General features: G+C 59.4%; 1 protein-coding gene across 9 annotated transcripts in view; it reads right to left on the bottom strand.

The window, feature by feature from the left end:
- Nucleotides 1-261: 261 nt before the first annotated feature.
- The window catches only part of TBC1D2B (TBC1 domain family member 2B), a 65,042-nt gene continuing 45,436 nt past the window's right edge, over nt 262-19,867 (bottom strand). For 6 of the 9 annotated variants that reach the window (XM_045899269.3, XM_054513264.2, XM_064569762.1 and 3 more), the window contains exons 7-13: nt 19,489-19,599; nt 18,410-18,594; nt 15,779-16,273; nt 12,729-12,846; nt 6,534-6,719; nt 6,246-6,367; nt 262-3,084 (exon numbers count right to left, since the gene is read on the bottom strand). In XM_045899269.3, coding sequence (XP_045755225.2) covers nt 2,889-3,084; nt 6,246-6,367; nt 6,534-6,719; nt 12,729-12,846; nt 15,779-16,273; nt 18,410-18,594; nt 19,489-19,599 — 1,413 coding nt within the window. In that variant the 3' untranslated portion in view covers nt 262-2,888. The other 3 variants (XM_064569763.1, XM_064569760.1, XM_064569761.1) reach the window with 3 other exon arrangements.

Here is a 19,867-nt window from a genome sequence, read left to right as displayed (position 1 = left end):
ACATTTGGTCTTAATCATTCTCGTGTTTTTCCGACGACAGGGGGTGAGGGGATGGTGACCCCAGTGGCAGCTGGGCTGGAGCAGTCAGCCCAGACAGGAGGCAAACAGCCCATGACTCAGGCAGGGCACGCTGCAGCTGGGGTGGGGCGGGGGGAGCTGCTGCAGCTCCTGGCTGAGGCCTGGGACCCCGAAGCGCTCACCTCGGTGCCCCCCCATTCACCTGCGGCTTGACTTCGGCTCCCAGGGCTGCATGGTCGACGGAGGCACCCTGTCCCACACACCCCAGGGCAAACCAAGAACGTGGACCTAAAAAGAGCTGGCTGGCAGTTCGGAGCCCCCCACCGAAGTCCTGTACCCCTCTGAACCCTGGGGGTGAGCCCTGTCGTGAGCAACTGTAACGGCATCTCAAACCAGAACATTATACAAATTAGTAGTTTATTTGGCTTTTTAGTATAAAGACTGTTCCAGAATTTAACTCAAGCCGAGAAGCCGCAGTGACATCAGGGGAAGTCACCAGGCACTGCCCCCCACACAGCCCCCCGAGGCGGCAGCCAGCCTCCCGCCTGCAGGGGCTGCCCCGTGTGGGGCCCATCTGCCCAGGGCACGTGCAGGAGGACAGCCCCGCACAAAGCCAGGGTGGGGATCTGTGCAAGAATACAAACAATTTAAAAAAAAAATGCACTGGCGATTCGCCTAGAATACTTCCTATATGGATACAGTGTGGGAGGAAGGCAGACTCGTTCCAGCCCCGGGGGCCCTGGCTGCTGTGGGACGGCGGCGGCGCGCGTGACCACAGGCCGCGGGAGGCCATGCGGGTGCACGCAAGCCCGGGGGCCCCAGATGGCCCGGGAGCCAGGAGCGACCCAGGCCGCTCGAGTTCTCGCGATCACACACAGCCGCGCACAAAGAACTCGTTATATAAAATAGATGTACATAATTGAAAAACCCTTGATAAAAATAGTCTATAAAAATATAAACTGTAGTGAAAAATATACAAAAGTATTAACAGATGTTCAGCCCGTAAGACACAAAACCCGTCCCCGTGCGAGCTGGTAGCTGCCCTTGGCCGTGGGCACGGCCTGCGGCTCGGCACCCTGCCCAGTCCGGGCCAGGCCAAGCACCCCTGCCGCCCTCTGCACGCCCAGAGACAGGGCGGCCTCCGGGAAGGTGCCCCCCGTCCACGCCCCCCACGACCGCCCTGCTCTCACGGCCACTGCCCGGGCACGGACAGCCGCCTGCGGACACCAACACGGCGCGGCTGGCCACTCCCCGAAACCACGGCTCCAGCCACACCCAGCAGGCGCCTGGGCCCGATCCAGGTGCTTTTAAGATACATCTTTTTGGGGCAAAACTGACATAACCAGCCTGTTCCAAAAGGCAGCATTTTCTCCCCAGGATGTGGCAGTTCTGGGGAGGTCAACTTGGAAGCTAGAGCCTGACCCTACTGCGCCTCCTCACTGCTGTCCCCCAGCCGGTGAGGGGTCCGCGGAGGGCAGTGGGGCCGCGTGCTAAGGCCGACCTCCAGCAGCCATCCACCCCCCCGCCGCGTCTGCCATCTGAAAGATCAGGCTAACCAACCTCACAACACGAAAGCTGACGCGGTGTGGTATGTGGGGACACCCACCCAGCCGGGACACCGATAAACACGGACCGAGACGGAACATCTGTCCTTAGAAAATGCACTTCCTCAGGGGACTCCTTCAATGCTTGGGCTGTGTCTGATACGTTTCAGCTGGGGGTTACTTCCAATTTCTCCAGGTAGTGTAAAAATTCCGTGTGAAATGGTTTCTTTCCTATTTGGATAACGCTGTGCCAGGAAACTCTTGCATCCACACGTGGAGCAGGGATGGTCCGCGGAGCGATGAAGCAAAGTCAACCTTCCCTGCGCAAAGCCTCTCAGCAGAGCTTCAAAAAGAGCGCTCCCAGTCCGCAGAACGGCGTGGGCAGCCTGACCTGCTGGAGGTGGTGGTGACCCTACAGCCAGGACTACGCTGACCCCAGGGAGGGGGAGGCCGGCTGCCAGGACGCGGATGCCTCTGGGCAGCACTGGGGAGGGACCCTGAATGGGACAGCTCACCAAAGCTGGGTCCCAAGCAAAGGCACTGGCAGCCGGCCTCCCCGCCATCCCAGCAGGTGGGGGAGGCCCCCGGAGTCCTGGCTGACAGCGTCACCCTGCACTCGCCCCGCTGCCCCGTAAGGCGTCCCAGAAGCCGCCTCTGTCTCCGCCAAGGCCTGCCCCCGAGGTGGGCCTGCTTTACAGGACGGCGGTCCACAGCTTCTGTGGACTCCTACCCCTACGCAGAGTGATTCCACAAGCCACTCCCTGAGAGGCGAGAGCACAGAACCTCACGGAGCCGTGCCAGGCGGAGCGTGGGCTGGGGGCGTGGGGTGTCCGGAGGGCCAGGCCCCCCAAGCTAGTCCAGAGATGGGGCACGGCCGGTGGTTCGCCTGGCACGGAAGGTGTGGGATTTCTCCAGGCTGTTTCTGAACACAGATGCACTTGCTTCGCTCACCTCACGCCACCCAAAGCAGCCACGCTCTGGCTAGGGGGCGTCACGGGGAGACGCCAGGGTGCAAGCCAACCACAGAACCCAGACAGATGCTGTCAACAGGCTCGACAACAGCCAGCCGGTTCCCCTGGGGGTGCACGGGTCACACGGGACACGGACACCGCCCACCACGGCCCGGAGATGGCTGTACACGGAGCAGACCCCAGCCCGCGTGGAAATGAGGAAGTGCAGTGTGGCCATGGACGTCCGCCCAGCAGACCTCCAGAGACCACGGGCATTACATTCGGGCTTTCCGATGAGCAGAGGCCCCTCTGCTGTGTATCCTTTTGGCATGCTTTGGTTGTGAAGACAAGAGCAGTGTCATGGGGTGGGGGGCACTCAGGTGTCCTCCTCTTCATCGCTGACCAGCTCGCCCTTATCGGGGCTGGTGTCCCGCTCACGCAGGAAGTCCTCCCGGATGGCCTCCAGCTCTGTCAGCTCCAGCCGCACCTTCTCCAAGTGGTAGGCACGCCGGTTCCGGATCTGACGCAGGGGGAATGGGTTCAGGTCCCCGAAGGAGATACTGATCAGCTTCCTGGCGGGACAGAGGATGGGGACAGAGGTCAGTAGGGCAGGACGTGGGACGGGGCCTGGGGCATGTGTGTCAGCTGGAGACCAGCCCCCCTCATGCAGAGGCTACGGGGCTGGCCCTGAGCCACCGCCTGGATGGAGGCCCACGCTCGCTGTGTGTCGTGGGGCGGGTGAGGTGAGGGTCCTTCCCTTTCTGGCTTCTGATTCCCTGTATGTTTGGAGGACCGCAGTGCCACCTCCTGGGGTGTGGGGTTACCAGCGCGGTCCCCGTGAGGACAGAACAGCGCCTGGCATGTGCTGGGCGACCGAGGGCCGGCGTGCCTGAGCGGGACCGGCAGGAGGCTGGTTCAGGCCTCCTGGGACTGACGGGCAAGGAGTCCACCTGGCGGCAACGGTCAGACCCAGCCCGCCGCACAAGGGCCGGACGTGGTCTATAGACGATGGGCACTCGATGGGTTTCCCACCGTCCGCGGGTCCATGCACCGACCCCGCTAACCTGCCCTGGTCTCTGACCAGCAGTTTGACAAAAATAGAGCCAGGACGTGCCCCGAGGCCTGGCTAGGGGTTCCAGCACTGACTGGGTCAGCTGTGGCCGCCGGGGGGCGAAAACAGAAGTGGGTTCCTCCAGCATCAAGGGGCCTGCCCCCGATTCGGCCGGCCCGGTGGCTTCTCTTCCCTCCAGCCCCCAGGAGCAGCTGCGATGACGTTGGCACTATCCGGGGCCCCCTGCCGGCAGCTAGGGCTGCCACCTGGCCTGACGTCAGCCGGCGACTTCTCACACCCCTACATGCAGCCTGACTCCGAGGCATTCTCCCGCAGGAGGGCGAAGGTCAGAGAGGCCAGCTTCAGAGGCCGCATTCCGGAGTGTTCTAGAACACGGGCGTGCGGGAGAACAGGGCCAGCCCGAGCAGAGTGGAAGTGCCAGCCAGGACCTGGGACCCAGGCCCATGCGCCCGGCCCCTTCCCAAAGCTGTTAGCCCCAGGCTGCACGCCCCCCGAGACCGGGTGTCCAGCCCCCACTTCGCTGCAGGAGGCAAACACAGAAAGCCCCGAAGTCCTCGGTGGGCCAGTGTTGCCGCGGCCGGCCACCCCGCGAGCACAGCAGGACGCTGCCCTGCAGGCCTGGTCAGGAGCCCCAGCGGGTCCCGTGGTCGGCTAAGGCTGAACACCCAGGAGCCCTGACTCGAGACTGGTTTAATCCTGTTAACCCGACATGCCCTGAACACGTGCCAACTCCACCGCCTCTCCCTCCTTCCTCATAGAAGAGCTTACTTATCCGGAACCACTGGTCTGGGGAGCTTATTAAAACCCTGGGGTCTGGGCCATCACGTATCTGCAAACCCGGGTCCCAGGGTGGACCCTGACTTCCTGAAGCCAACGGCCGGGCAGCTGCCCCAGAGCCACTGACAAGGGGCCAGCCATGCCCACATCCCCGCTGCCAAGCCCTTCTCAACCTTGACCTCGTGCGAGGTCGGCGGACGCCCTGGAGGTTCACCCCAGACTCTCACTGGCCAACGTTACCCTCAGGCTCCACGTGGTGAGGCTTAGGTCACTGCTGCAGGCACCTCAGGACGCCTGAATATACCCTACAAATCCACTTCCCAAGCGGGAGGCCCTAAAAATAGCGATGACTCCTGGGAGTCAGGTGTGGCCTCCGTCAGCCCCTTCTGCTCCCAGTGTCCCGTCCCCCGGGGGCCTCAGCCCAGCTCCTGCCCCAGGTCCCACCCGCAGCCGGGCTCACCCCCACACTGGCGCCCTGCAGCTGGGAGGCCTGGATTCTGCCCTGGGCGTCTCACGGGCCGGCCCAGGAGAGGGGCGCCTGTCCACTTACCAGGGGCCCCGGGGGTTGGAAGCAGGTTGTGACACATCAGTGGATGGAGGAGTCTGCGTGGGGAGTCGCAACAAGCATTTCATAACCGAAAGGGAATCAAAAACCTCAATATCTAACACAGACCTTTAGCAAGAACCACAAACATTTCAACAAATTGTTTCATTTCTACACACTCCAGAACGGGCATCCCAGGTCTGAGACAAAGCAGCCTTCCTATGAGCTACAGTCCAAAAAGTTTGAAAGTGGGGCGCCTGGTGGCTCAGTGGGTTAAGCGTCTGCCTTCGGCTCAGGTCATGATCCCAGGGTCCTGGGATCGAGTCTCGCATCAGGCACCATGCTCAGCGGGGAGTCTGCTTCTCCCTCTTCCCTGCTTGTGCTCACTCTCAAATAAATAAATAAAATATATATATAAAAAATATATATAATATATATAAAATACATAAAAATATATATAAAAAAAATTTTGAAAGCATATACAAGCCCCAGACGTTCCTCCCCCGCCCAACCAGCGGCAGGTCCGTGGGAGCCCCTGTGGGAGCGTGGCCAGAACAGCCGCCAGCCGCCGTCAGGGCACATGCAAGACAATGGCCTGGAACAGGCGACACTGTGTGGCCTGTGGGGGGGCACGGAGATGTTCCCCCCACACGCGATGCCCGGCCCAAAGTCCTGGGTCTTCCCAGGTCCACTTCCTCTCCTGCCCTCCAGTTTGCCCCTCCTCCCTCTCTGGGGGCACCTCGCACCCTGCCCCAGGCCACCCCGATCCCCTGGCCTCCTCCCCGCTGCCAGCCCTCCTCTTGTCTCCCCGACACCCCAGCGATGAGGCCCAGTCCCGCTCTGCTCCCGCCCGGCCGCCTAGGCCGAGCTACTTCCACGGCCCCAGACACACTGCATCTCACGTCCCCACTGCTGCTTCAGCTCCCTGGGCCCAGGACACCCTCTCCCAGGTGCCCCCACCCAGCCCCGCTCACCCCGCCTTGCCCCCCACCTGCCCCATCCTGGGCTTCCCCCACGGCAGCACCCAGCCCATCAGGCCATCCATCTCCCCTCGGGTTCTTCCTGTCAGGGCCTGTCCCTCCCCCGTCACCCTCAGTGCCTGACGGACGGCCTGCCACGCCGGGAAAGCTCAGGAAACACTTGCTGAACACAAACAAACCGGCCTGTGGGATGCACACTGGTTGGATTAAGGACAAGCTGTCCTCCATCCTGGTTCCCCCTCGTCGGTGGAGGCCACCGGGTGTCCAGAGCCTCTCCCACCCCTCGCTCGCACACCATACACCCGGGAAGGCTGCTCTCCGTGGAGCAGGGGCAGCTGGGATCCCCGCCCGAGGACTCACCTGGCGTCGAGGATCGTGCGAGTGAAGTAGCGGAGATACTTGAATATGGACATCGAGTCCTGCAGCTTCAGGATCTCCTCCTCCTTGTATTTGAAAAGCGCCAGGGCAAACCGGAAAATGACCTGCGGACAGCACGGGGACGTCCGTCAGCAGAGAGGCCCTCTGCTCGGGGCTGCCCGGGCAGCGGCCTCCCGCGCCCCAGGCCCTCCCACGGCGGCCCACCACGTCCCCGGTGAGCTGGCCACTTGCCACCAGCAGCGTGCCCAGTCACCCAGCGAGCGGACCCACCTTTGGTCCCTCGTAAAGGAAAGAGTCCCAGATCTTGAAGAGGATGTCGCTGACGACGCTGTCCACAAACACCACCAGAAACCAGTTGAACGTGATCAGGGTGTAGTCGACGCCGTACTGTTCCAGATGCGTGTGCAGCCGAGGCAGCTTCTCGCTCATGAGGTCTCTGAACACCCGCTGGTCCACCTGCAGGGGAGCAGAGGGGAAGGGCGTGGGGTAGGTGCGCCGCGGGCACTGCTGTCCCGCATGCCTGGAGCGCCTCGGCCGGAAACGCACTCCTGTCCTCGCGCCGCCCAACAAGAGGCCACAAAGAGCTGGGCAAGAGTCAGCCTAGCTGCCCGCTCGCAATCCAGGGCTACGGGGGCGGAAGCCGAGGCCGGGGCCCAACAAGGGGTGCGACATCACCACGTCTGTCCCACAGACGCCTCCCGGGTGTGGGCGTGCGAGGGGGCGTGACCTCCAGGGTCCACGGTGCGGCCCCACCTCCTACACACGGCGTGCCTGGGGCACATCTCCCCGCTCTCCCACGGCTGCCGTGGGGGTACCACAAGCCACGTGCAAACCACCATCCAACTAGGAGCTCTGGCCCTCCTCTCCCCACATCGGCCACGGTGCTCTGCTGGGCACAGGCGTCCCTCCGCTTCCCCGGAGGAGCGAAAAGCTGCGCGGGGGAGCCAGAAGCCTGGCCTGTCGGGTCAGCTGTGGTCAGGGCCCCGGTGAGGGGTGTTGGTAGCGCTCCCGGGGCCGGACAGGTGCCAGCCAGGGCCGCTGAGGACAGCACACCACGCGTGCGAAACACCAGCGAGGAAGAGCCCGCCATGCGGGGACGGTATGACCCTCGTCAGGAGCCCCCAACGCTCCGTGAGCCCCGAGACCACCACACAGGAAGCCACGCGCTGCTGGAGCCACGTCGGCAGAACCACCCGGAGAGCAGCCCAGACGCGCCTGCAAAGCGCGGGGCCCCCACACGGCTCCTCGGAGTCGATCCCAGAGAAACCGGCACCAACTCTCAACTGCACACCAGGCAAGCTGGGATGAAGAGTGCACTGATTCCTGGGATTACTGGAAGTCTGAGATAACTAGAAACAGTCTGCATACACACGCTAAAACCACATTTTTTTTTTTTTTAAGATTTTATTTATTTATTTGAGAGAGAGAGAATGAGAGAGAGCATGAGAGGGAGGAGGGTCAGAGGGAGAAACAGACTCCCTGCCGAGCAGGGAGCCCGATGCGGGACTCGATCCAGGGACTCCAGGATCATGACCTGAGCCGAAGGCAGTCGCTTAACCAACTGAGCCACCCAGGCGCCCAAACCACACTTTTTAAAAGTAACCTCCACACCTAGCGTGGAGCCCAACACGGGGCTCGAACTCATGACCCTGAGATCATGACCTGAGCTGAGATCAAGAGTCAGAGCTCAACCAGCTGAGCCACCCCAAGCGCCCCTAAAATGACATTTATTTATTTTTTTAAAGATTTTATTTATTTGACAGACAGAGACAGTGAGAGAGGGAACGCAAGCAGGGGGAGTGGGAGAGGGAGAAGCAGGCTTCCCACGGAGCAGGGAGCCCAATGCAGGGCTCGATCCCAGGACCCTGAGATCATGACCCGAGCCGAAGGCAGACGCTTAACGACTGAGCCACCCAGGCGCTCCCTAAAATGACATTTTATTTTATTTTTTTTTTATTTTTTATTTTTTTTTAAAGATTTTATTTATTTATTTGAGAGAGAGAGAGAGCATGAGAGGGGGAGGGGCAGAGGGAGAAGCAGACTCCCCGCCGAGCAGGGAGCCCGATGCGGGACTCGATCCCGGGACTCCAGGATCATGACCTGAGCCGAAGGCAGTCGCCCAACCAACTGAGCCACCCAGGCGCCCTAAAATGACATTTTAAAAAGGTTCTTTTTTTTTAGGAAAATCTTAAACTTTAAAAAAGCCCACAGTTCCTTCTTTTTGGAAGTTTTGCTTTCTCTTTATCACAGAAGCCTTAACAAACAAAAAGGTATTTTTTTTTTAAAGGGCGTGGTTAGATTCAAGTAGGCATTACTGGTTGAAATTGTAAAACTTAAAACACAAAATAACAAAATGCTAAAAACATTGTTTTTTTACAAAAAAATGGTTCTAAAGAGTTAAATTCTTCTCAGTGCAAAAAAGACAACAAAATACAGGAATCATGTTGGAAACATACATTTTAGCTAATTTGCCTTCTAACTAAAGCAAAAAACAAAGTTTCAAAGATGTAAACTGGTTGAATTATAATGAATATTCCTTAAAGACCCAACAGACAAAAGCACATAAGCCGCCTTTAAAGCGTCCCTAGCCGCCCCCTCCCCCCCGCACCGCGCCCCCCAGGAAAGCTGCACAAAGTCCCACAGGGCAAGCCGGATGACTGTCCGGCGGGGCACACATCCCCGGGGTCCGTCTCCCCGGGAACCCCGCTCCTGTCACCAGGCAGGGTCAGCATCACCCACTAGAGGAGGTGCCTGGACGCCTGATGGCCCCTGAACCGCACACACTCTGCACCTGGCTCTGGCCAGTGCTGGAAAGATGTAGGGGCTGTGCATGGGCAAGGGGGATGGACAGCGGGCCGCAGGACGAGGGACAGCAGCGGGATTCCGTCTGCAGAGGAAGGGCAAGCAAGCTGACCCCAAAGCGGGAGTAGAGCCATGCCCTGGGCCCTCCCAATCAGGTGGCCGGTGGTGCCTGGTTCAGGAGGCCCGGCGCGGAGTAGCCTGCTGGGAACGACCCTCAGGCCTCTGTTCAGCCCCCACCCCGCCGAGGTCAGGAGGACGTGGGAGGATGGTATCCTCAGTGCCCACCAAGGTCCTGGCACACAACGTGGACTCAGCTGATGAACACACGGAGAGGCTGCGAACATCTGGCCCGTGGTGGCAGTTCGACAGGGATTCATGAAGCACGGGGCTGGGGGCTGGCCACACACGGCTGCCCCCACTCCCAGTATGGCCTTACACGGAGCCCACCGCAGGAGAGAACACTCGTCACATGCATTCACCCGATGGAGAGTGACGGCCACCAAACATGGCGGTGAAAAAGCACAGAATGACATGGGAAGACGCTCGAGCTAGCGTGTGAACCAGCTAGGACACGTCTTGCCCCCAACGTGAATACCTAAAATGTATTTGGGGGGAAAAAGGCAAAAAGGAAAGATATCAAAATGCCAACAGTGGTCTCGAGTGTGGGTAGAATAACGCAAGATTTTCATTTTCTTCCGAACATCTCGTATTCCGTAATAACCGCGCCTTCGTGAGCAGCCACGACATTTATTGTCACGGAGAAATCTATCTCCTCGGACTTTACAATTGTGTTTATGTGACAACGTGATGCAAATTTTATCTTAAACCCACATGCTTAAAATAGGCTTTCCCCTTCTGCGTTTTATTGAGTTTTTACGATCCAAGCATTAGGATAAGCTCGTAATGCACCTAATTTCAAACTGGAGCACTTGTACGAGGGGAGTGTGATGCTGGTCTTCCAGCTGGGGAAGCTGAGGCGCGGGGATGTGGAGTGAGGCGGCCAACCTCCACGGCTCGTAGGCGGGAGGGCCTGGTTCAGTGGATTTAAGACGGATGAAGACCTCATTCTTCTTACTCTGAAACACAGTCATCTGAAATTGTGTCTGTAAAGCTCTTAGCTCCCAGGTGTCCGTGACACCCAGAACTTAACTTACTAGCCTCCTCACTCCCACCAGACAGTGACTGCTGCCTCTTCCCACAGCTCATTTCCTAGTTTACAAAATATTCTGACGAGAAGAGCCTCTAGGTAACGTAGCAAAGTGACATGGTCACAGGGAGACCAGCTGAGCCTGTCCTGGGATCATTCGGCACCTTGACGCTGGGACACGGCCCAGAGCCCAGCCCCCGGCCTGGGCCCATGGTGGGGGCACCTCAGGAGAGCTGCTTCGTGTCTCCGACCCCGAGTACAATGGGGACAATGATGCCTTCACTGGGATGGTTTTGTGCAGCCGCCAGTATGGGCTGGGCTGGTGCCGAGTGTCAGCCCTCCCTGTCCCGGCTGGAGCGCGCACGGCGCTCAGCCACTCGCCACGCGGCGGCCGGTGATCCTGGAAGGAAGGTCATGGCCGCTGACCAGCTGCGGGACAAGCAGGCTCCCCGTCCCCAGAGTGGCAGGAATGGCAGTGGGCTCAGGGCGGCGTGGGGCACAGAGGACGGGGCACTCAGAGCCCGGGCCGGGCAGAAGCTCTCTAGGGAGGCGGGGGGGGAGGGGGGGACGGTGACCTGCGGAGGGAGTTAGCTCCACACAGAGAATAGGGCACAACCGGGAGCAAGTGTTCTGTCCTGGGGCAGTCTGTGCTTCCAGCAGGGGACCCCATGAGTGACAAGGGGAGGCAACGGTGCCCTGATGGGGGTCAGTGGGGAAGCAGGTACTCGAGCCGCCAGGCAGGTGGCAGTGACCACAGGGCTGCAGAGGGAGAGGCATGAGGACGAGTCCAGGCTGGGGCGCGGGGGGCAGGCGGTAACGGAGGCCACGATGAGAGATACAAATACACAGCAGAACTCAGGGCCCAGCCAGGCAAACAGACGCCACCCTAAATGTGTATGACAGAGGGATTTTGTGCAGGGACCGGTCACATGAGGACAGAAGAGCCGAGAAGCCACGCGGCTGATGGTGAGGTGGCCCAGAGGCGAGGGCAGGAAGCCGCCCCAGGCTGGAGCAGGGAGGTCCCCCCAGCATGGGGGGCCTGCCAGACAGGAGCTGGCCAGGGAGGAGTCAAGGCCGTGGGCAGGCAGTGCCCGTGATGGGCCGAGAACTACCTGCACTTCCCTCCTGCCCCCTGCTGGTCCCTTGGTGGGTTTACGCCGGCAGCGCAAGGCCGGGAGGGTCAGGCCCATGAGCAGGGTTGCCAGCCGGGCAGCGGCCCCAGCCTGGCCCAGGGGAGCCCTGGCCTGGGCCCAAGGGGTTGGTCCAGAGCCAGGACTGCCCACGTGGGGACAACCCCGGGCTCTCCCCGCCCACATCGCCCTGCCCGGCCCTGGCTTTGGGCTCCAGGTGCAGTGGACATGAGCTGTGCGCTCACATCTCCTGCTGGGGAGGTGACTGTGGCCCCCAGGCTGTCCCTCTGGGTCCAGCACTACCTCCGGCTGCTCCCAGCCAGGAAGTGACCACGGCAGGCCCCGACATGGCCCGTTCCCACGAGACGCGTGCCTGTAACAGGCAGCCCCAGCTTGCGCACTCCCCACCGGCCTGGCCAAAACTTCCTCGGAGATCCGTCCCACCCACGCCTCCTTCCTTTCCCTGGTCTGGGGATTCCCCCAGCCTCCCCGTTCCCACCCCTCATCCTTTGCAGGTGCCTCCCCTCAGAAATCTCTGGCTCGTTGACTCCTGCCTTGGCTCAGCTTCTTGGAGAACCTGAGCCGACACACCAGGTTCCTAGACATTCCTGGACCGCAACTTAGCTGCCCCTGCAGACAGCTGTGTCCAGGGAACAGCTGATCCCAGGGCGGGGGGGGGGTGGGGGGTGGAGAAACAGCTGAGCCCGGGGGGAGGAGGAGGGAGAAACAGACAGCTGAGCCTGGGCAGTGGGGGGGGACAGCGGAGCCCGGCGGGGGGGACAGCGGAGCCCGGGGTTGGGGGGACAGCAGAGCCCGGGGGGGGACAGCAGAGCCCGAGGGGGGACAGCGGAGCCCGGAGGAGAGATAGCAGAGCCGGGTGTGGGGGGCAGTGGGAGCCCGGGAAGGGGCAGTGGAGCCTGGGGCGGGGGGGACAGCAGAGCCCGGGGGGGGGGGGGAGACAGCGGAGCCTGGGGGAGGAGACCCGGGGGTGACAGCAGAACCTGGCAGGGGGGAACAGCGGAGCCGGGTGTGGGGGGCAGTGGAGCCCGGCGGGGGGGAAACAGCGGAGCCCAGGTGGGGCAGGAAGCAGAGCCCGGAGTTGGGGGGGAGGGACAGCGGAGCCCGGGGGCGGGGGGACAGCAGAACAGCCACCATGAACAGCAGGGCTGCGGGTCTGGTCCACTCCTCACAGCGTGTAACCGCCAGCCCGCCCCGCCGGCTCACGCTCAGCCCAGCCGAGGGTCCGCGGCATGCCCTGCCTTTTGCACCCGCCACAGGGCTCAGGGGCTGAAGCTGTGAGCAGGAACCCCCCCAAGGCTTAGTTCGGTCCTGTCTCAGCTCGAACTCCCCACGTTGCTGACTGAGGCGCAGTATGTCTACACGTACCTGGGACCCCAGCAGCGTCTTTGTGTAATAGTCTCGCGGCATGAACACCTCCACTATGGTAACGAGACACCAGAAAGCGTCTTCCTGCTCCAGGTACAGAAGAGCCACCGCCACCAACCTGCACACAAATGACAGCGAGGTGAGCACCAGCGCCCTGCAGCCTGTGACCCAGGCCACGCGGCCGGTCCGGACAGCGGCGCCCACGGTGTGCCCTTAGTTCTCGCGGCCACAACTTCTCCGGTCCCCGATAAACGACGACCAGTAAGTGTTCTAGGCGAGTGAGCCATCTTCCTTCTTTCTTTTTTTTTTAGTAGTCTCCACACCCAACGTGGGGCTCGAACTCACAACCCCAAGATCAAAACTTGCACGTTCTACCAACTGAGCCAGCCAGGAGCCCCAAGGGAGGCGTTTTCTCAAGTTCAAGAAGCAAAGCTACTATTCCCCCCAATCTTTTCATTTGTTTTTTGTTAAAAGGTGATAAAATTCCTTCCCAATAATCAATCAGCCTTGTTAAAGAGAGAAAAAAAAAAAGGCGTAGTTAATGCAGCTAATCCTTCCAAGTACAAAAAACCCAGGGGTGAGTGTAAGACACGAAGAATTAAGATGGTTTACAAACAACCGCTCTGAGGGGCTCTCGGGAGGAACCATCTCCACAGCGGGCACGTGGGGGGAGAGAGGTGTCGCTTCCACTGTTCGGGTGTTCATATCGGAAACCCGGGCCCGGCCGAGACGGGATCACCAATCAAGAGGTGACCTGTCCCGGGATCCCAGGCTTGGCTCCCCTTAGGCAGTTCTGAGTTTTCAGGACACACACGTAAAATATTTGGAAAAAAAATAAATCCAGTAAAATGGTTAAAAATAAGAGGCCCTAAAGGTGATGGGGATGCAGGTGGAAAGTTTCATCTTCTGGAAGTCTTACTTTTGTGGGGAAGAACGGGTTCCGTGACCATGCCAGATAAACAGGGTGCTAGTGTCCCCCCAAACAGACATGCACAGGTCCCCGCCAGATCTTTTGGGCTTTAGAAGTGTTTGGCTTCTGGAAATTTTCAGGCTGAGCATTCAATGTGAATTGTGGATTTAAGCAAAACAAGACTGCTTCGTTTGGCAGCATCCTATTAACAGGCTTGCTTTTTGTTTTTTTAATGGGGGCCGTGGAGGGGCAGCCAAAATCCCTCTCACTTCCGGGGCTCAGAGGGGCTGCCCCATCCTCAGCACCACGGAGGCGGGTGACTTCCCAGAAGTGTGGTTTGGACATTCCACCCGAAACCCTTCCTTCCTGCAACACACATTTCAGATGCAAACAGACGGTCCTTCCTGGAGGTCTGTAGCTGGTGGAGGAGGATTTAAAAGGCCACTGAGCCTCCAGAATAAACCTCAGCATTCAAAACTCAAGGCAAGCACTTGGGCTCCTGGGAAAATCCCTAAAGAGCGTGCACATAGCTTCTTCCTTCTTTGTCTGAACCGCTAACAGCCTGGTGGCCCACGCTCCCTGCACAGAGAGAACCTAAGCGGACACATGCAACACCAGCATGAGCAGGAGGCGTGTGGGCTGGACACGTGGGCACCAAGCAGCCACGCGCAGTCCATGCCACACAGACCCCGGGGCCTCCTGGGGCCTCGTCCCCCTGGCCCGGCTCCGAATGAGCAGCCTGAGTCATCACGAAAAGTGACAGGCTGTCCAGCGTCCCCCATCTACAGAAGCGCTCGTGACACCCACAGAAAGACTCGGGTCCAAAAGGGCCTGGGTTCAGCCAGCTGCAGAGCCGGGTGGGGCAGCTCCCTGATTCCCGAAGATCAGGTATAAACAAGGAGCGGCCACCACTGTCCGCCTCGTGTATTATAAACACCAAATTATATAAAGTTTAAGTATAGAGGCGCCTGGGTGGCTCAGTCATTAAGCGTCTGCCTTCGGCTCAGGTCATGATCCCAGGTCCTGGGATCGAGCCCCACGATGGGCTCCCTGCTCAGCGGGAAGCCTGCTTCTCCCTCTCCCCCTCCTTGTGTTCCCTCTCTAGCTGTCTCTTTCTCTGTCAAATAAATAAAATCTTAAAAAAATTTTAAAAAAGACCCCAAGCTGAGCACGGAGCCGAACTTGGGGCTCGATCTCACAACCCTGGGATCATGACCTGAGCTGAATCTAAGAGTCAGACGCTTAACCAACTGGGCCCCCCAGGTGCCCCAGTAATATATCTTTTTAAATCTATGTCTTTGTTGGGGTGCCTGGGTGGCTCAGTCGTTAAGCGTCTGCCTTCGGCTCAGGTCATGATCCCGAGGTCCTGGGATGGAGCCCCACATAGGGCTCCCTGCTCCGCGGGAAGCCCGCTTCTCCCTCTCCCACTCCCCCTGCTTGTGTTCCCTCTCTCGCTGTGTTCTCGGTCAAATAAATAAATAAAATCTTAAAAAATAAATAAATAAAATGTCATTTTAAGGGCGCCTGGGTGGCTCAGTCGTTAAGCGTCTGCCTTCGGCTCAGGTCATGATCCCAGGGTCCTGGGATTGAGCCCCACATCGGGCTCCCTGCTCCGCGGGAAGCCTGCTTCTCCCTCTCCCACTCCCCCTGCTTGTGTTCCCTCTCTCGCTGTGTCTCTCTCTGTCAAGTGAATAAATAAAATCTTTAAAATAAATAAATAAATAAACTTATAATGGCATCAAACTTCTGGTCAAAACCGGAACATGACAAAAGTAGTAAGAAATCAAAATGAAAAAACCTAGTTGTTTCAGATAACATTTGATGGTGGTGGTGGTGTTTTTAAAGATTTTACTTTTAAGTAGTCTCTATACTCAACGTGGGGCTCGAACTCACAACCCCAAGATCAACAGTCGCGCGCTCCACTGAAAGCCAGCCAGGCGCCCGTTTGGCGTTCTTGATACTTTCTGAAAGCCTGTTTGTTTCTCTCAATTACTCCAGAACAGGGGATGCCGCATAATTAAGCCTAGCTGACGGCAACCCTGCCCAACGATGCTGGCCTTCCTCAGCTAGGCAGGAGGGGAGGGGATGGTCAGGCAGACAGGGGCGCGGCCAGGCCGGGCACCCACCTGCTCAGACCCACCTGTTCAGACCCTGGCAGTAGCCGATATCCGGGTTCCTCCAGGAGAAGGCCAGCAGGACGTTGCGGAGCTTCTGGATGCCCTCTGAGGTGGGGCAGGAGTAATGCTTGTTGGTGGGCAGAGTCCGCAACAGGTCCAGCTCGATCTGCTTGGAGGCCGGGTTCTGTTTCTCCAGCGCCTTCCGGAGCAGCGTCTGGAAGTACCCAGGCTCGGTGCTGTCCTTGAACTTCCTGGTGTGGAGGTCCACGCACCATTTCCACACCTTGGAACGGTGCTCATGGGGGATGCCTGCCCGGATCAGGTTCTTCAGCTCCGGGGAGCACACCATCTCTCTGTTCATCGTGCTCGCAAAGTAGTTTTCCCACTTGACGCCGGTGGACACCTCCTGGTTTTCTGTGAGATACAGGGTCTTCAGGTCCAGCGCTCGGACCTTGGCCACCAGCTTCTCCTCCTCGTCATCCTCTGGGACGGTCCTAAATCCGTAGATATCATACTCACTGTTGAGAAAAACAAAGGAAAAATTGAATGACAGGATTCTGACAAAAACACCAACCAAACACAAAAACACGTTGGCCCACGCATACGTGGCCCTTTGATCTGGGACCAGGCGTTGGAGCTCGGTGAGGGAAGAAGAAACTTCTCAACAGCCGGGGCAGGACAAGTGGCTAGCTCAGTGGGAGGAAATGAAATTCCATCTCTTGATACTAAAATAAAAACAGATTCCAGATGGTTTAAAGCCCCACGTGTGAAAAGCACGGAAGAAGGAAATGCGCCTGGTAAACTGGCCACGTGAACATGTGTTTACACATCATACGCATCCGTGCGTGTAACTTCGTGTTTGGAAAGCATCATTTTAAAACGTGGAAAAGCAAGGGAAAGTATTTGCATAGACGTTAGGGACGAAGACAACGTGGGTGTGGGAGGCAGGACTGTGGCCCCAAGGACATTCAGCCATGGCTCCTCACACCTGTGGCTGGCCACATCGTATAGCATCATGCTGACTCAGCTGGGACAGGGAGGCTACCCCGGACCGTCGGGGGCCAGCAGACACACAGGGCCATTCATGGTGGAGGAGCAGGGCAGGACCACGGGCGTGCAGACCACGGGCGTGTGGGCCGCGGGGCCCCCTGCTGCTGGCTGAGGAAGGAAGGAGGAGGCCTGTGGCCTCCAGAAGCGGGAAGACCACCCCAACCGCCAGCGTGGAAACAGAGTCCTCACTCTACAACCCCAGGGAACAGCTCAAGTGCGTGAGGACACACGGTGCCTGTGACACCTGGAATGTCCAGGGAGGCCCGCCGGCCAGCCGGCCTGCAGAGGCTCAAACAGCAAATGGGTGGTGTGTAAGCGGCCACGTCTGTGCCAACCTACTGGGGCTGGAGAGACGTGTTCCCTGCAGGCCGGGGATCCCGCTTCTCGTCTACACCTTGGAGACGCACCCCCACAGGCACATGAAAGCACAAATCCCTACGTTCACTATGCCTCATCTATCACAAGGGGACGTGGAAGGACCCTGCGTGTCCACCATGAGGAAAAGGAGCAGAGACACCGAGGTTTGGGCACCTCCGACAGTGAAGGGGGCATGAGGCCCGCGGAATGCAGCTCGGGGGCCACACGGATCCACCTGGAAGATTTCAGGAGGTAATGATGAAAAGTTGCGAGTATGGTGGGATTCGTGTCTTAGAAGGTGTCTCCAGTGAGGACTTAGAAACGCACACTGAAGCATCCTAAGATGGGAGAACACGATGTTTGGCATCTGCTGTGAAGTACTGCAGAAAAATCCCTGGGGGCGCGAAGGAGAAGGTGCAACCAGACTGACAGTAATTACAGAAGGGTCGCCTGGGGGGTCGTCACGTGACTCTACTCTGCGCGCTTGAAGTTTTCCACGAGTCAGAAATACATCGATACGCACAGCTGTCGTTCTGCTTACACACGAGGTTTGGAAACAACGTGAACAGAACGAGCCCAGAGGTGCCCGCGGGAGGAAAACAGGCCCTCACGAGCAGCCCTCAGCCCCGCAGCCCTGTGGAGAGTGCAGCGTGGAAGCCAGCCGCCCAGGATGGGGTCCTGTCCCCACGACTCGGGGGCTGTGCGTCCCTCCCCGTCCACGGAGCACTCAACATGTGCCAGCAGGTAGGGCCCCTGGCGCAGCTCCTGGCACGCGGGCCTCAGGGAGCGCTCTTCAACAGGGGCGAGGCTCACATGCTGCGAGCTGACACGGCAGGTTCTGCTGGAGTGTGTGCATCCATGGCATGGGTCAGAGCCTCGGGGGGCGCCGAGCCACCGTGCCGGGCTGGCCAAGCCTTCTCCCCACGCGGGGGCCCCTCCGCTCTTGAACCACGGGTGGGAGCAGCTGCGCCTCAGGACGGGGCTCCTACTCTCTGGGGGACTGGCTCCCAGCAGGACTGGAGCTGAGGCTGGAACCGTGGACCCCGACGCGCTCGGGAGGGAGGTCCTGGACTCAACGACCTGGCCTGAGCCTGGCTCTGCCGCACGCTTATGATGGCGAGAACGCCGAGAGCATCCGTTCTGATGATGGGCGTGCAATGGGACACACACTTGCATCCTGTCCTCTGTGAGCGACAACGATCGTTGAAATGGGTCCCACCGCCCACGGCAGTCGCCAGTGCCCTTACCTGACAAGATGAGGCTTCACGAACGCCTGCTCCGGGCCCTCGACCTGCAGGGCGTCCTCCAGCAGCTGAGCTATGACGTCACGAGAAGGCCCCTGTTCTTCCGAGCAAACCGGCGTCTTCATCTCTTGCAGCAGGATCAGGTACTTGCTTTCTATCTGGCACAACTTGGCCTCTAGGCTGGAATACTACAGAGAACAGGGAGGTCACCTCCACCCCGACCAGGACACAGCACCGGCAGCCCTTGGCGCCTCAAGCAGCCGACGAACGACAAGCCCCGGCTACGGGGAGGTGAGCCAGGGACCGTACGCAGGACAGCAGATTCACGTTGCCCCAGGCCACCTGCCGCGTCCGCAGTGGCTGCCCTGGGCCCCCTCCTGCCGGGGCGCTGGCCCAGCGACACCCACATCACTCCCTCACGGCTAAAGGCAGCAGCAGGAACAGGACCGCGTGGCCGTCCCTGCGGTCATGCTGAGTGTCACCCAGCACGTGGGCTGTGAGCAAGTGCCCACGCGGCACTGACATTTCCTGGGACGCCGTGCCCCGGGACCAGCTCCCGTCTGCCGCCTCATCAGACACACCCTGGGGCCACGCGGATGCAGGTCCGGGAGGACGCGGGGAGCTGGGTTCCAGGGGGACACGGAGCACACACAGTGGGGACCGTGAGCGCCATCGGACACCACCGGGTGACGGCAGCTGTGCTAACGCTGCGTCCCGGCCACAATGCCGACAGACAGGCAACCAATAGGTTCCCAGCGACCCCGTTTATTGAGGGGAAACCGGTCCACACAACGCAACGGGACAAGATCATAATCCAAACACCCCTCGTTTGGGGAACCTGAGCGTCAGAGTGAACGGTTTTCCGTAAACCCCGTGACGTGTGCAGATGACGACACATCAGGACACCTCTACTCGCTTCCGTCTCAGACACGGCAACACCGAGTACGCAGCGCTCTGCACCCTGTGTTTCGGTTCAGTGACCTCACGCCCCCAGTGTGGGGCAGGGCTGGTTTACGACGTGCCCACTTCTAAAAGCTTCGGCGTCCCCGGCCACCAGGAAACAGAGCCGTACCCTGACCCACCTTGGCCATCAGATCCCGCTCCCTCCTTTCCGCGTTTCTCCGCAGTGCTGAGAGCTCCAAAATCTCCTTATTTAGAAACTTATTCTGGGTTTTATACCCCTGTAGGTTATCCTGTTGGGGAAAAAAAGCCATCAGTTCATGCTGGTCTCTCTCTCTGTTAATAGATCACCGTCTCCGCAAAGAGCCCAAGTTAGCATGAGCTTCAAGAACCGACCACCGGGCACTTCCTGATGGTCTCCGCCGCCAGCCTTGGGGCGCTGAGGGAACACGCAGAATTACATCCTCACACTGCGCAGTGTCACGTCCCCACACTCACTGATGTGGCACAAACCCTTGTGATCGTTTCTTCTGCAGCTCGAGAAACAACACGTTTTCTGGG

This window comes from Mirounga angustirostris, unplaced genomic scaffold (genome assembly GCF_029215605.1).
Source record: "Mirounga angustirostris isolate CCGP_5_RB_7025 unplaced genomic scaffold, mMirAng1.0.hap1 SCAF_9, whole genome shotgun sequence".
NCBI lineage: Eukaryota > Metazoa > Chordata > Mammalia > Carnivora > Phocidae > Mirounga > Mirounga angustirostris.
Note: the sequence above shows the minus strand (reverse complement) of the source record. Positions and strands in the feature narration are given on the sequence as shown.